Source organism: Ambystoma mexicanum, chromosome 2q (genome assembly GCF_040938575.1).
Source record: "Ambystoma mexicanum isolate Mex_15411 chromosome 2q, UKY_AmexF1_1, whole genome shotgun sequence".
Classification (NCBI taxonomy): Eukaryota; Metazoa; Chordata; class Amphibia; order Caudata; family Ambystomatidae; genus Ambystoma; species Ambystoma mexicanum.
The window spans coordinates 839778756-839794818 of NC_090924.1; the positions used below are offsets into that span (position 1 = coordinate 839778756).

A 16063-nucleotide genomic window follows, 5' to 3' on the forward strand; every position below is an offset into this window, starting at 1 on the left:
ACGTGGCAGACTGTCAGCCGGTCCATGGCGGCGAGCACCATGATGCGCAGATTTGCGTGGTTGCGGAAGTCCGGGTTTGCTCCTGATGTGCAGGCCCGGCTTCTCAACATGCCCTTTGACGGTGACCATCTTTTTGGCACCAAGGCTGACGAGAGCCTTGAGAGGTTGCACCTACAAAGCTGCACCGAAGTCGTTTAGCGCTGCAGTTCGCCAACCTCTGCCTTTTCGTCCAAGGGGACAGCAATGGAGGGGAGGTTCCTTTCCATATTACCCATCCTTTGGTAGATCGAGGGGAGCTGCAAATCAAAGAGGCCAACATAGGAGTACCAGAGGTGGAAAGCAAGGTACTCGAGGTGCCAAGGCTGCTCGGGCAGTTGCCCCTTTGCCCTCGGGCACTGCCGCAGCCGCTTTAGGTCAGTCATGAGGCCATGTCCCATGGTTTGCCGGTTGGGGGAAGGCTGGCGCAGCATCTTGTTGAATGGTGTGCCATTACTTCAGATGTGTGGGTTCTGGAGATCATAGCCCACGGCTACTGTCTTCCTTTCCGGGAGAGGCCTCACAACAATCCAGCAGGGAATCTCTTTGAAGAGTCCGGATCCGCTCCTTGCGCAGGAAATCAAATCCCTGCTGGAGAAAGGAGCCATAGAACTGGTGCCTGTAGCGGAGAGGAACAAGCGATGGTATTCCCCTTATTTTTTGATTTCGAAGAAAGACTGGGGGTTGAGACTCATCATGGACTTGTGTGGTTTGAACAAGCTCCTCAGGAAGGACAAGTTCAAGATGGTTACTCTCTCTCAAGTCCTCCAGGCCCTTCAACTTCAGGACTGGTTGGTGTCTCTGGACCTCAAGGACGCTTACATTCATGTGCCGATTCATCCCAAGCACAAGAAGTACCTGAGGTTCGCGGTTGGCGACTCACACTTTCAGTTTCGGGTCCTGCCGTTCGGATTGACCTCCGCCCCAAGGGTTTTCACCAAGCTCATGGTGGTGGCAGCGTATCAGGAATGGGGGATTCACGTCTACCCCTACCTGGATGCTTGGGTGCGCTATCCCGAGCAAGTCCTGGATCATCTGTCAGTCACCTGCCACTCCCTTCACAGGCTGGGCTTCTCCCTCAACTTCAAGAAGTCCCACTTGACGCCAACCCAGCGGCTCAGTACATCGGAGCAGTGCTCGACACATCCTTGGAACAGTGTTTCCCTCTCCAGGTGAGGGCTCATAACATTCTGCAGATGGTGCACAAGTTTCAACATGCCCAGAGTCTCCCGGCGTTCGTGTTCATGAGGCTGCTAGGCCTCATGGCATCCTGCATTCTTCTGGTGCCAGAGGCCAGGCTGCGGATGAGGTCTCTGCAGTAGGCTCTCAAGATGCAGTGGTCACAATCCTCCGGCGGGATGTCGGATCCCAGTCAGGTGCTGCCCTCGGTCGCCCAGGATCTTCTGTGGTGGGCCGTCAAAGGCAATCTGATGAAGGGGGCTCCATTTTGGCTACCCTGGCCGGAGGTGACGATCGTGACGGACGCATCCCTCACGGGATGGGGAGCTCATGCCAACGAGTTGACAGTCAGCGGTCGTTTGTCTCCGTCGGAGTCCAGACTCCATATCAATCTGTTGGAGCTGAGTGCCGTCAGGCTTGCCCTGAAGGCTTTTCTGCCGACTGTGCGACGGAAGAATGTCCTGATCCTGACAGACAACACGGTGGCCATGCACTACCTCCACCAAAAGGGGGGGCCAAGGTCACTTCCTCTGTGCATGGATGCGATGCCATCCAGCAGGAAATTTCGATCTCGGCAGTTCATCTGGCCGGAGATGAAAACTAGCAGGCAGAGCGTGATCTCTCACGAGTGGGAGCTGGCTCAGGAGATTCTCCTGGAGATCTTCGCCTTTTGGGGGACCCCTCGAGTGGATCTCTTCGCCTCCAGTGTCAACCGGAAGTGCAAAAGGTTCTGCTCGCAGGAATTTCCTCCAAGAGGAGCCTTAGGGGACGCATTCATGGTGGAGTGGTCCTTCCCACTGCTGTACGCGTTTCCTTCAGTCCCCGTTATTCCGCAAGTTCTACGGAGCTTCGGTTCCCGGATGATCCTCATTGCTCCGGCATGGGCCCGGAGAACGTGGTACCCGGACCTTCTCGACTTGTCCATCTGCCATCCACGCTGTCTTCCCTACCGAGACGATCTACTCTCACAGGAGGGGGTGGGGAGGGAGGGGGGGTCAGGTTCTCCCTCCAGAAGTCAGATCCCTCAACCTTCACACTTGGCTTCTGAAAGGTTGAGGTAGAAGGATTGGGACCTCCCTGAAGACGTGATGGAAATGTTGCTTTCGGCCAGACGGCCTGCAACATAGTCCATGTACCGTTGGAGAAAGTTCTGCGACTGGTGCAGGGTTCAGAATGTGGATCCTTTCATGTGACATTCCTGTGGTTGTCTTTTTTGCTTTCCTTAGCCCACAAGGGCCTGCAAGTGGGTACCATAAAAGATTACTTGGCTGCGCTGTCCATATTTAAGTGCTCGTCTGAGTGCTTATTTTAAAATTCCTTTAATTTCTCAGTTTCTGAAAGGACTCACTGTGTTTCCACCGTCCCCTTTCCAGGTGCCCGGTTGGGATTTGAACCTGGTTCTAAAATTCATGGGGGCTCCATTTGAGCCTTTACATTCTTGTCCTTTGAGACTGTTAACCCTTAAGACTGTATTTTTAGTTGCGGTTACTTCCGCTCGCAGAGTGAGTTACAGGCACTTTTGTTAAGCCACCCTTCAGTGTTTCAGAAGGACAGGGTTGTCCTTGGGGTTCGCCCTTACTTTCTTCCAAAAGTTGTGTCAGAATTTCATTTAAGCCAGAAGGTCATTCTTTCGGCGTTTTATCCTCCTCCGCATCCTGGTAAGGAAGAGGAGAGGCTCCATAGGTTGGATCCTAGGAGAGTTTTAAGTTTCTACATTTCACGCATGTCCCGGGTCAGAGTGGGCGATCAGCTCTTTATAGGATACGCTGGAAGGCGTTTGGGACAAGCTGTTACTAAGCAGACTTTGTCTAGATGGATTTTCTTGGCAATTTGTGAATGTTACCACTTGGCGGGTAAGGACCCTCCTGTAAGCTCACGGGCCCATTCTACTAGGGGTTTGGCTGCCTCTACTGCTCTGCAGAGGGGTGTTCCCATTCGTAACATTTGTGAAGCAGCCACATGGGCTTCGGTCATACTTTTCTATGACACTACTCCCTAGATTCTATACATGGGCAGGATCTGGCCTTTGGCAAGGCGGTCCTTTTATTCTGCAATTTAATTGGGCATTCTAAATTTTTATTTATAAATTCTTTTCCCTTCTCCATACGTTGGATCTGCTTTGGGAGTCTGTCATAGATATGGAATACGTCGGAGGAACCAATCCCTTCGAAGAACAAGGTACTTTCTTGCCTGGTAACGTTCTTTCGATGGGATGTTCCGACAACGTATTCCATATCGCTCCCTCCCTGCCTGCCCAGCTACAGAATTTCTTATGCGATTGCATCTTACGTTTCCGTAAGGCTTTCTGTGGTCATACTGGCAGAAGATTGGTGCCACACGTTCTGGGGGAAAAAACTACAACTGAGGCTACGGGCGTCGTGCGTCCTACTTATAACAATCCAGTGACGTCGGCTCGATGGAGGCCCTCGAGGACTGTGTATCGATGTCATCGACGCGGAAAATTTTCCAGAGCAGCACAGCTGTGGTGATTACCTGTCATAGATATGGAATACGTCGTCGGAACATCCCATCGAAAGAGCGTTACCAGGTAAGAAAGTAACTTGTTCTGTGCTAATTCCCTTCACCCTTGGAGACCCCCAGCTCTTTTGCTAGACTTTAGGACTTTTTAAATTTAACCCTGGAGTGAGTGGGCCCTTTTTTTCACTCATGTTTTGACCTGATTTGGATTATGGGATTCCTTTGTTTTTGGAGTCTGACAAACTCCATAGGCATCATCTTTTACATGGTGTCACACTGCACCTTCAGTGCAGTGCCACAGGGAAGTCTTCCAGATTTCCCAAATGTTTAAATACCTTCTTGGATAAACTGTTTCCTAAGAGCAATAAAGTGAAATTGACTTTACTTACATTTGTAACTTTCTAGACCTAGCACACCCTATTTTACAATAGGGTTTTGGAGGGGTTACCTAGTAGCCCTTTTGACTAGCTTCTTATGTAACATTTTTGTGTTACCCTTTTCTCACTGAATGGCTGGTGGCAGTGGTTTCGCTTTAACTACTGTGGTGTGCATTTACTGCAGGCTGCGTTCACAGCTGCAGTAAAGCACCCAAGGGTGCCTTTTGTCAAAATGGCCCGGTATTCTTTTTTCAGCATTTCTTTGGGGAAAAGTCCTTCTTGAGATTTACTCTGCGCGCCATTGTTCGCTTTGCCTTTGGGGGCGAATTCAGGAGTGAAACCTGCCTCTGGCTCAGGGTGTCGGAGGTAGGCAGGAAGTGAGGGAGGTGCCCGAAACTCCCTGTGCTTAGCCTTCTAGGAGACCCAAATGCACTCTGTGGTGATTGGCCGGCTGATTGTCCGGCAAGAACAGCCACCCTGCTGGGTGACTGTCAGCTAGGCTGGAATGAATGGCAGAGAACTCAATAAAAGGCTAGGCTTTTGGCTTGGAAGCCAGTCGACCACTGGACGAAGGAACAGAAGAACAACTTGAAGAGGACGCCTGCTGCAACTCCTGGACCGTTGGTTTGCCCGGTGAAGCCCTGCTGCTGTGCTGAAACTCCAAATTCGTATCGATGGAGAAGCCCCTGCAAGGACGACTTCTCCCCTTGGTGGAACTAATCAACTCCAAAGTAAGCCACCTGGACATCCATTTCGGAGCTGGTTGAATTTCCAGAGTTGCTGCTGGAAACCGTGTAGCCAGGGAGAGGAACACCAGAATGTTTGCGTTGCTTTTAAGCTGGCCAAGAAGCAGGACTGACAGTCTGAGCCCCCTCAACAGAGTGCAGGGCCCCAGAAGCAAGGAAAGATTTCGACAGCCAGGAACCACAGTGTTGCGATTTGCGGTAGACGCGAGGAGCTGAAACACTAAACAGCCACTAATTTTAAGATTGCCGGTTGCGAGCGGTGACCGTCCCATTGCAGTGCAAGAGTCCCCAGATGTCCTCCCTCTTGTCCCCACGACTGAGGCCCAGGAACAGATGTCGTCATCTACACTTTTTTTTTCAATACAAAGGTACTGTAAAGTCTGAGAGAACTTAACTCTCACTGTAGAGTTGCTTGCATCTTCTACTACTCACAAGTCTAATCAGCTTGCGGCCCTACATTTGATTCTTCTTCTTTTCTTCAAAGAACACTGTGCAAAGACTTTTCTACTTACCTACAAGAAGTGCTTCATCCTATATAAGACTTTTGCTCATTGACTTTGGCTTAGCCTGTTGTACTGAATGCCTCTTCTTGGGGAGATCCAAAAGTATTTACCAGCTTAAGAATATTTGTTCTAATACCATTTCCTTTTACCAACTTCTAAGAGTATTCTAAATGCCAACAGTAAGATGTTAATGTCTCCAGCACGCTAGCTATTGAAGTCACCTGAGGGTGTAGGTTGTCTGGGCCATCCCAAAAGGGTCTTTACTGATTTAGAAACCAAGAGTGTACAGTATTGAGGTGTTTGTGTTACTATTATATTGCTCCCTTCTGAAGAAGGCTTATTCGAACTGACAAATTAATAATTTTTTTCAAGAAACCTTGTGTGTAGGTTTATTTGAGTACTTGTCACTGTGAATCTGTGTAACTTCCCTAGAGCTCACATTGACCCCTCTTGAGATAAGCCTGGCTGCTCAACACGCTACCAAAACTGTGTTGTACAAGCTTATACCAAAGGTTGGGTTTCCTATACCCGTACCCGGAGTTGTGTGTAGTCTACCCAAAGGGTACTGTATTCATACTTTGCCTAACACTCGGGAGCAGGGATCTGCACTGCTGTAGGCAGACAGAATACAGCTGGACCACTCTTCTAACCAGTGATACTGTTCTCACTTGAGAATTGCATTGGCTTACCTTTTTACAAGTTGATTTTAACTCTCCTCTCACATGCATAACAGCTTGTGACCCTACAAGTGATTTTTCTAAGACCCTTTAACTTTGTGCAAGACTTTGATCCAAGAGGTGTATCAGATCCATAGACTTTTTCCCAAATGACTTTGGCTGTCCTGACTTCCTGAAGGCACTCCTCTAGTCCATTGACTTTGATACTGTTTCTTCCTCATAGGTGGTAGCTTGTTGTATACTGTTACTGCTGGAAAAAGCTTATGTAGACTTCATGGGAGGATTTAGCTGTCATCACATGTACTGAGAAACTGTAACCTTTTTCCGACACTAACATTTCCTGTCTACAGCCTCAATCTACAAAGTATACTAGTGTGATATATAAATGCCATTAATGGCCTTGTGATTGAAGTCACCTCATGGGGTAGGAATTGTGTATGAAGCAAATCCAAAGATTATCCACTAACTTGTTTTTATTCTGAAAAGTAATTTAAAAGTATATCTACATTGTTACAACGAATTGCCTTTTTAAAGAAAGCTTTCATGTTAAATAAATAACTATAGCGGATACCTTGAGTGTAAGTGTTACTTGGCTACTCTTATTAACGGATTTCATTTGTACAGCTCTTTAGCTCACATTTACCCCTCTTGAGATAGGCCTGGTTGCTCAGTCAGGCTACCAACTTGTGTAGTACAGACATATACCAAAAGGTGGTCCTTAATGCCAAACAAAAGTCTTGTGTAGTCTCTCACAGTACAACCACAATTCTTACCTAACAGCATAGCATGTGATCGAAGCAGATTCCACAAGCCTCAGAAGGGATACATTACTTAACGTAATCACATTTTTGATGCTTGTATCTGCTTAGATTCACATGCGCCCACCCTTCATCCCCTGTGGAGTAGAATGTGCATAGATGTTGCTCTGTTGCACCCGAAAAAACCTTCTTCCCCTTTAAATTTAGAGGCACGGCCCTGGGAGCATGCACTCCCCCCCCCGACTCCGCCCAACAGCACAAGTCCCCTTTTCCGCATTGATGGGAATGGGGCGATTTCACCAGCACTCCTGCGTTTGGCTTCGGCCTTGTAATACCACATGCTCTTCCCCGGATACTTCTGTCTTTGGTCTTCTTCTTTTTGTCAATTAGGTACTCGGTCCTATGGTGCCACGCTGCTCACTGGTGCTTGTCGATGTCAGCGGGCTTTAGCAGGTGTCCTGCATGCGAGGGGCTCTTCCCTACATCCGATGCCCACGCTCTTTGCCTCTGCTGCCTTGTCCCTGATCACGGTTGGGAGGGTTGTGCAACGTGCTTACACCGCACTCTGAAGAACAGGTTAGCTCCATGGAAGGAGCTCTTCAAGAAGTTGCCTCCAGAGGACGTGAAGTACTTAGTCAGACACAAGTCAAGGCCCAAGATAGTGCCTCTTTTTTTTTTCTGTCGCGCTCCGAAAGGGCAACTCATTCCCAAGGAAACACCAGAGTGGGAGGAACCTTTCAGGTTCTCACACCAGCACTGGTATTGAGGTTATTTCAACTACCAGCTGCCAGGCCGGGGGGGTGGGGGGGGACGAGTCGCTAGATCCTTCCGGGGACAGTGCTGAGGGACTGCAAGGTTGTTTTACCGGGTGTACATCCGAGGGGGTGCCTCTATGCAGCACTACCGGCGATGCTGCCAAGGGCACCTCACCTACCAGGCCCTGTCCTGAGGTGCAGGGTAGTTCTCGTGCTCAGCCGCATAGAGTCCTGGAGGAGGTCGAGCCAAGCACCATGACTTTGGCACGCAGCTCGACATGATGGCTGCCACGCCAGACAAATTGGCTGCTTGTCTGAGACCGCCCTTTGGTGCGGAGCAGGTCGAAGAACGAGTTACAAGGTGGGACTGGTAACAAGGTACGTGACCTACAGCTAATCCATCAGCATCACCGGGAGGATTTACCCCGCAGCCAGCAAGACGGAGTATGCACCGGCCCCAGCAGCTGTCATGTGAACATCACCTGCCACCCCACCGGCCTGTGTGGACAAGTTTTTTTAAAAGTTCTTCACTCTAATGAGAGCTCCTCAGATTGGGCCATCCTTCGGGATGTAATCAGGAACATGCTCCCTCCGGTCCCTCCGCCTGCGCCTCTGGTCATTCCTGCCATGGCTCCAGCGCCGCAGGCCCCCGTGCAGCCCCTGCTGCCGTTGCCGGCTCCTTCGATTCCAGCTCACCTGCCTCCCACAGTTCAGGCAGTTCCACACCAGTCTCCGCTGCAGCTGCCAGCTCTGGTTTCTACACTGCAGCCCTAGGCGCCCAGCACTCCTCCACCAGCTCCGGACCACCCTGGTGGACACTGACAAGGACGACCCCGACACGCCGTCTTCAGCCAAGGCCTTCCACAAATGGCTTGCAGGTTTGGCAGAGTATTTGGGGCTTACTCAACCCGAAGTTGAACTACCAGAATTGGGGGTTCTGGCCGAGGTCCTCACTCTACGCCCCGCAGTTAGAACAGGGATTCTGATGCAGAAGGACGTTATCGCCTTGGCCAAGAAGGGATGGCTTAAGCCCCATTCGGTCCAGCCTGTCAATCGGTGCCTCAATGTCATGTATAGGCAATTGGAGGGGGGATCAACTCTTGCTGTCGGCACACTCTTAACCGCACTCCTCTGTGATTGCTGAGGTGTCACTCTACTCCAAGCCGAAGTCGTCCTCAGCCACCTCGTCCTCGAAGATTCTAGGCAAGGAGAAGATCTTGGAGGCTTACGGAAAGGTTTATTCCAACGCCTCATTGCAGCTTCGTCAATCCAGTGTGGATGCCATGCTGGCAGCTGTTGACCCTTGGCTTTGTGGGGGTAAATAGCTGACTTCCTTCCAGAACTTCTGGTGCAGAGCCAGGCACGTTTCAAGGCTGGGCTGGCAGAGGCTAAATTGGTTGTGTAGACATCATGGAGTCCAGCGTGGCCCACATTGACACCTCAGGCCGGGCCATCTGCATCGTCACGGACAGGAATACTGCCTGGCTACGGGCTACCAAATTCAACCTGGACGTCCAGGAACGCATACTGGACCTTCCGTTCGAGGGTGTGTCTACCTCTTTCACTCCACCACCGATGAGGAGATGAAAAGAAAAACCGTTCCCAAACTGCAATGTCTTTTCCTCACAAAGGCCACGCCCAAGGAGTGTACACCCAGTCGCATCAACGCTCTGATAAGGGGCGGGTGTTCGTTGGGTTCCGGGGCTTCCAAGAAAGGAGGTCTAGACAGCGTGACTGTTCTCAGGAGTCTGCACCGGCACAATCAACAAAGGGGGGGGGGGGGGAGCAAGGGCTTCTCCTCTGCACCAGCCTCGGAGGGAACGAAGGCATGACACACCCCTTTGGGTCCACGTGTCTGGGGTGGGGCGCAGGCTTGCTCTTCACGCACAGGTTTCACGTCAAAAGTTCGCAGACCCCTGGATCCTATCTGTAGTGTCCGCAGGGTTCTGGCTACCGATTACTCACGGTCCTCCCTCCTCCCCTCCACTACCACAGATTGGGACAGCAACTCTGCTGGTGGAAGTTCGATCGCTCGTCAAAAGCCAGGCGGTGGAAGAAGTCCCAGCCTCGCAGCGAGGCTTGGGCTTCTACTCCAGGATTTTCACCATACAAAAGAAGATCCAGGGTGTTCTGAGAGTTGTTGGACCTCTCCACCCTCAACTTTTCCCTCCCTCTTCAAGAATTCAAGATGGTTATGCCAACACTCTTTGCGGAGACTGTGCCGGGGAGACTGGATGTGCTCCCTGTATCTGAAGGACGCTTATCCTACACGTCCCGATTTGGCAGCCTTATTGCTATTTTTCTACAGTTCAGGATCGTGGGCTGCCATTTCCAATGCAAGTTTCTATCCTCCGGCCTCAACTCAGCCCCCTGGGTATTTACCAGACTGAATACAGTGGCAGCCCTCCACAGGGCCTGGGGAACACCACGTCTACCCGTACCCGGATGACTGGCTCGTCAGGGTGAGATCTCTGGAGATGGTTCTCCACACCTCCTCCGCCCTTATGACAACACTCCACGAGCTGGGATTTTCTATCAACCTCAAGTCTCAACTGCAGCCTACACAGAGCCTGACCTTCCTGGGCCTCATATGGAACACAAGCTCAGTTTTCCCCGCAGAGGACAAGATCATGGCCATCAAGAGAGCCTCAAGCCGCTTCAGCCGAGAGGTGACCTCGGCCTGGTGGTTGCAGCATTTATTGGGTATCATGGCAGCGGTCCTACTGGTCGTACCCCACACAAGACTCAAGATGAGATTACAGCTGCACTTTGCAGCCTCATGGAATCGGGCGCGGGGGCTCCCAAGCGGAGCTTCTCAGCATTCCTCCTCTCCACCTGGACCTCTCCTGGTGGTCGAGGGACTGCAACTTGCGGACAGGCAAGCTCTTCAGGCAGGCAGCCCCTAAGATCACAATCGCCACAGATTCCTCCCTGGAAGGCTTGGGGGTGGGGGGGTGGTGCAGGTGGAGGGTGCTACACTGGACAACCAGTGTCCATGGAGTCTGGTCCCTTCAGGAGCAGGAGGCACATATCAACTTCCTGGAGCTGATGGCTATCTGGCTAGCTCTCAAAGCTTTCCTTGCACTCCTTGTGGGCAAGGTCGTCAAAATCCAGATGGACAAGTCTACCAGCATGTATTATGTCAACAAGCAGGGTGGCACCACGTCCCATCCGCTGTGCAGCCTAGCGGTCAACCTGTGGGAGTGGGCCCTGGAGAACATCTATGTGACCGCCATCCACCTCCCGTGGGTGACCAACCTGGAACCTGACAGGCTCAGCAGACTGGGAGCGGACAATTAGGAATAGCAATTGAACAACCATGTCCTGCTGGGGCTCTTCAGCAGGTGGGGGCATCCTCAGGTGGACCTCTTTGCCACCTGGTTCAACAGAGTGCCCGCAGTTCACGTCTTTGCAGGGCCCTGGGTCCTTCGGCGGCGCTTTCCAGAAACATTGGGACAGCATACGCATTTCCTCCCTCTCCCCTGGTCCACTGGGTGATCTGCAAGATAACAATCATGTCACCTCCACATCATTCTGATAGCTCCGTGGTGGCCGGCGAGACTATGGTTCTCAGCGCTCCTCAGCCTCTCTGGGTGGGCCACCCTTTCTCCTGCTGCTGGGCCCCGCTACCCTTCTCAAGCAGCTGGGGGGGCAAGGTCGTCCACCCCGCTCCACAGAAATGAGCCCTGGCAGCGTGGTTCCTGGATGGGTCACACTGAAGCATCTGAGCCTATCGGAGGCTAACGTAGACATCATTTGGGGCGCTAGAAGCAAGGCTGAGGAGCCACTACAAGAGTAAATGGACTAGGTTCTGTCACCAGGCGGACTGTAAGGAGATTGACCTGGTTACGTGCACGTTGGATAATGGGCTCTCCTTTTCTGCACACCTCACTCAGGGGTGCAAATAGACACATGCCGCACCTACTTGGTAGCCATAGGTGCTTACAGGAACTCGGGGGAGGTCTTCTCTTCTAACCCGATGGTTAAATGACATCTGGCGGGCCTCGCCAGGCTATTCCTGCCCATCGAGAAACCACACCCTAGCCCAACAATAGCCAAGCTAGTGTTGGGCTCCCTGGCGCACAAACCTTTCAAACAAATGGTGTCCACGGACATCAGACTGGTCACAATTAAAACGGCTTTGTTGGTGGGTCTCAACTCTGCTTGTCGTCTCGGGGAGATTCAAGCACTGGTGGCGTCAGCACCCTATACTGCTTTTCACAAAGATAAGGTGGTCCTGAGAACGCACCACGTGTTCCTACCTAAAGTAGTCTCTTAGTTCCATCTAAATGAGGAGATGGTGTTAGCTAAATTTTTCGCTGATCCTAAGGACCATGCTCAAAGGGTATTGCTCTGTCTGATTGTCAGACGCACTCTGATATTCCATCTGGACAGGACCAAGAGCTTCCGCAAGTTTGATGCTATTTGTCACCTTTGGGGGGCGGAGGAGAGTCAAGGCGCAGGTATCGGGCATCCAAGGCCTCTATAGCAAGGTGGATGGTTTCGGCCATCAAGGGGGCCTATGAGGGGCAGCACAAACCACTAACATGCATGCCGACGCTGTCGGAGCCAAGGCCATGGCTGTTGCATTCCAGAGACTGGTCCTGTGGCAGGTCATCAGCAGGGTGGCCACCTCTTGAGCCTTCTGCATAAGGCACACACGTATTTTGGGCAGGCGGTTCTAAAGGAAGTTGTTTTCTCAAGGAGGCTCACCTCTCGACCCTGGGGCTGCATCTAATCGCCCATGCAATATAGAGGAAAGGGGACGGGATGTAGGAGTAATAGTTACTGTAGTGACTAATGTACTCCTAGTCCATAGCACTTTCTTCCATAAGTCCCACCATCCTCCACCCCCCCCCACCCCGCCCACCCCCCTAATAATACTGGTGTCATTAGGCAATGTTAAAATTGTCGCAGCGTCAATGGGGACTGAGTGGTGCCAGTGGACGGAGTCAGTGGCACACATGCTTCCAGGGCCCAGCCCCTCTAAATTTAAAGTGGATGAAGGTTTCTTTTCTGGTGAAAGGTCCGTCTCCCATCCCTAGCAAGGGACACCCATGCAGTATGGAGGAAAGGGGACTGTGGACTTAGGAGTAAGTTTGTCACTACGGCGAGTAACTAGTAATTACTCACGCTACACTACATATTACCTCATGTCAGAAACAAAACAATCTGAGGGACCTCGATGCATTCATGACCATGGGTACAGTAGACTTCACACTAGTGATAGTATTACTGGCACGCCCTGTCGTCCATTTTTGAGTTTAAAAAACAAAAGCTGTAATCCTCTGCAGCTTCCACTGGATGTCGGTTTTAGGCAAAGTTTGCATGCAGTACCCTCTGGGACCACTACACACAACTAGGAGTATAGGTGTAAGCAAAACCAACCTTTGGTATAAGTCTGTACCACAGTTTTTGGTAGCGAGCTGAGCAGCCAGGCTTATCTCAAGAGGGAATGGGAGCTTGTAAGGGTATTACACATAGGTCTACAATGACAAGTATTGAGATAGACACTTATACTCAAGGTTTCTTGGTAAAACACGTAATTTATTTCACAATTATTTATAAAGCATTCACTAAATAGGGCAACCAATATCACAAATTGTACTACAATATTGATTACTAAGCAGTTGAGGCAAAAAGGCATAAGTTAATTAAACGAATATTAGTTACTTTAAAACAGTGCAAATAGTAATAGTTTGAGTTCACCAGAGGAGTTGATTCAATTCAATAGGTAGGCCAAAGTCAATGGGGGAGTGTCTTGTGCAAGTAAAAACGGTTCTGGTATTTTAACCTGAAAATTCTTTGCCACGGTTCTTAGAAGTAGTTCACGGAAGAAAGGTTTGTGTGTCGGGTCAGAAGCTGACTAGGCCTGCAAGTTGCCAAAGTTCCACGAACTTTCGCGGTGAGAGGTAAATTCTTTTGGTCTGGTTTTCACAGTACCTTATATTGAAGAAAAAGATGCAGGTGAAGACTTCTGTTCCTGGCAGTTCCTGCAGATCTCGCTGTGCCTAAGTTGTGGAGACAAGAGAGAGGACGTCGGGACGAGTCACCAAGCTGGCAAAATGACAATTCTTCGATTCCGGTTGCTGTTCTTCAAGCACACAAGCTGGTGTCCTTCCGCCTGGTTAATCCTAACCAGCTCCGAGAATCCAGGTGGCTTAAGAGTTGATTGGTCCTACCCACTCAAAGGAAGAAGTCTTCCTTGAAGGGGCTTCTGTCGAGATGAACGTGGCGATTCGGACCTGCAGCAGGGCTCCAACCGGCAAACCAACGTTCCAATAGTTGCAGCAGCCGTCCTCTTCCAGCTTGTCTTCGGTTCTTTCGTTCCAGTGGCCGACTCTGCCTTCCAAGCCAAGAGACTCGCCTTTTATCCAGTTTTTTCCCTTTCATTCCACCCTAGCTGCCACTCACCCAGCAGGGTGGCTGTCCTTGCTGGACAGTCAGCCAGCCAAACACGCCAGAGTGCATTTGGGTCTCCTACGAGACTAAGCACAGGGAGTTTCGGGCACCTCCCTCACTTCCTGCCCACCCCATTCAGTCCTGAATCCCGCCAAAGGCGTAGGAACAAATGGACCAAACCTACTTTAGCACGCAGAGAGAAACACTAGAAGGACCTTTCCAAAAAGAAATGGCAAAAAAGACCGGGACCTGTTTAAACCAAGTGGCTTAGGCGCCATATTGAAAAACATGGATCCTGTTATTTTTAGCTACCAGTTTTTGCAGTCGGGAAAAATCATGGTAGTTTGTAAAACCACTGCGACCAGCCATTTTGATAGGAAAGGGTAGCATTACACAGCTACATGACTTTCTAGACATGGGGGGGATACTAGGTAACCCCTCCAGCACTCTATGGGAAGATAGTTTGCTGTGTCTAGGAATTTAAAAAGACCAGTAAAGTCAATTTAACTTTGCAGTCTCTGGGAAACAGTAGTTCATCCCAGCGAAGGTATTTAAACCTTGGGACCGCTTAAAAAGCTTCCCTGTGTCACTGCACTGAGGGTGCTGTGCAACACACACGAAAAGATGCCTATGGAGTTGTCTTAAAACACCATAATCAAAGAACATAAGAGTAAAACACACATCAAAATACATGAGAGAGTGGGGAAAAAGGCTCACACTCTCCAGGTAAAATAAATTAAGTCCTCAAAATCCAGCAACTGGATACATGACATTTGAACACCCCCACCCCTTTCCCTGGATTTTAGCACCTTCACACATGAGACGGTTGCCTGAAATCAGCGAAACATGAATGTGGTCGTAGAAGCACCAGCCCCGGCACAAACACAGCTCAAGGTCCAGGCTCTAGGATGCACGGTTTCAAAGTTATTTGCACCGCAACGTACTGCACCATGCCAGGTTGAGGCGACTGGTGGCGAGAGCACAGAAGGTCCCAGTATGCAGCAGCACACCAACTCTTGCCTCTGCCCAAGAGGATGCTCTGGGGTATGTCAGCCAGCCACACGCACCCATAAGCAGTCCAGTTTACATCAAGGTGCAAAGCGAATCAGTACAGATACCTTCATGATCAGTGTTGTCTGCTGCATACATGCTAGTTCCTAATAAAATTGAAAATACAGTTTAAAATAAATGTCTAAGTAATGCAGCCTGTACATTTAAATTGTCAAACGCCCCGATGGTGCAACAGTTTTTATGTTATGTTTTCACATAGCATTTTTTTTTGTTGGTTTCACAGGATTATCCCTCCATTGCCCACCTCGTGCAGAAACTAAGTGAAAACAACATTCAGACTATATTTGCAATTACAGAAGAATTTCAGCCTGTGTACAAGGTAAAACAAAGATGATTACTTATAAATGAAAATGTCTATTGCAAACACTGCATGATTGGTGGTTACCATTGAAATAATCTGCCTTTTTAAAAGCCTTTATATGTCCATGCTTTTCCCCAGTGATCAGACCTACTCAATTTGCAAATGTTATGACTCATGGGATAAGACAATGCACAATATCCCCAATTGTTCCAGATGAAAGTAATGGTGTTAAGTGACAAAGGAAACTATTTGCACAAAAGAGCAGGTTGATAATTGTATAGATAATATCACATGCTGTTACAGCTGTTCCTCGCATGCTGTCAAGGAGAAGAATTGTCAAGTTGCAAGCTACTAGCCAGGCATACAGTCACTCACCACCTTAAATCTCCACCTACACACTGAAACCATTTCTTACTTTCCCAAAGTCAATTATCACAGCCACTGGCTAGTGCAAAGTGAGTCCTGGGCCTACAGTGTCATGTTCCATTGGTCTGTTCCAGTTCATTAGCACAACGAGGCTCTAACTGTTGCATTGCAAGCCGCCACATACTTTCAGACTGTACGCTCACTCCGGTCTACTGCTTCATGCCCTATGCATCAAGTTTAAATACTGGTGGTGATTGGGGTGGCGAGGGACGAGAGTGAGAATGCACTCTTATTTGTCTTTTAAGAACTTAAACTCTGCAATAAATACATTTTCTGTATCTAGCTCGCTTTTTCTCCTATCGCAGTACTCCTTCACGGGCTGCCTAGGGCCATACTTAGTTGTAAGCCATGTGA

General features: G+C 49.9%; 1 protein-coding gene across 2 annotated transcripts in view; it reads left to right on the forward strand.

Moving 5' to 3' along the window:
• LOC138569772 (integrin beta-1) overlaps positions 1-16063 on the forward strand; it is a 420457-nt gene that overhangs the window by 218876 nt on the left and 185518 nt on the right. For both annotated transcript variants that reach the window (XM_069648057.1, XM_069648056.1), the window contains exon 8: positions 15206-15301. In XM_069648057.1, coding sequence (XP_069504158.1) covers positions 15206-15301 — 96 coding nt within the window. The remainder of the gene's footprint in view (positions 1-15205; positions 15302-16063) is intronic.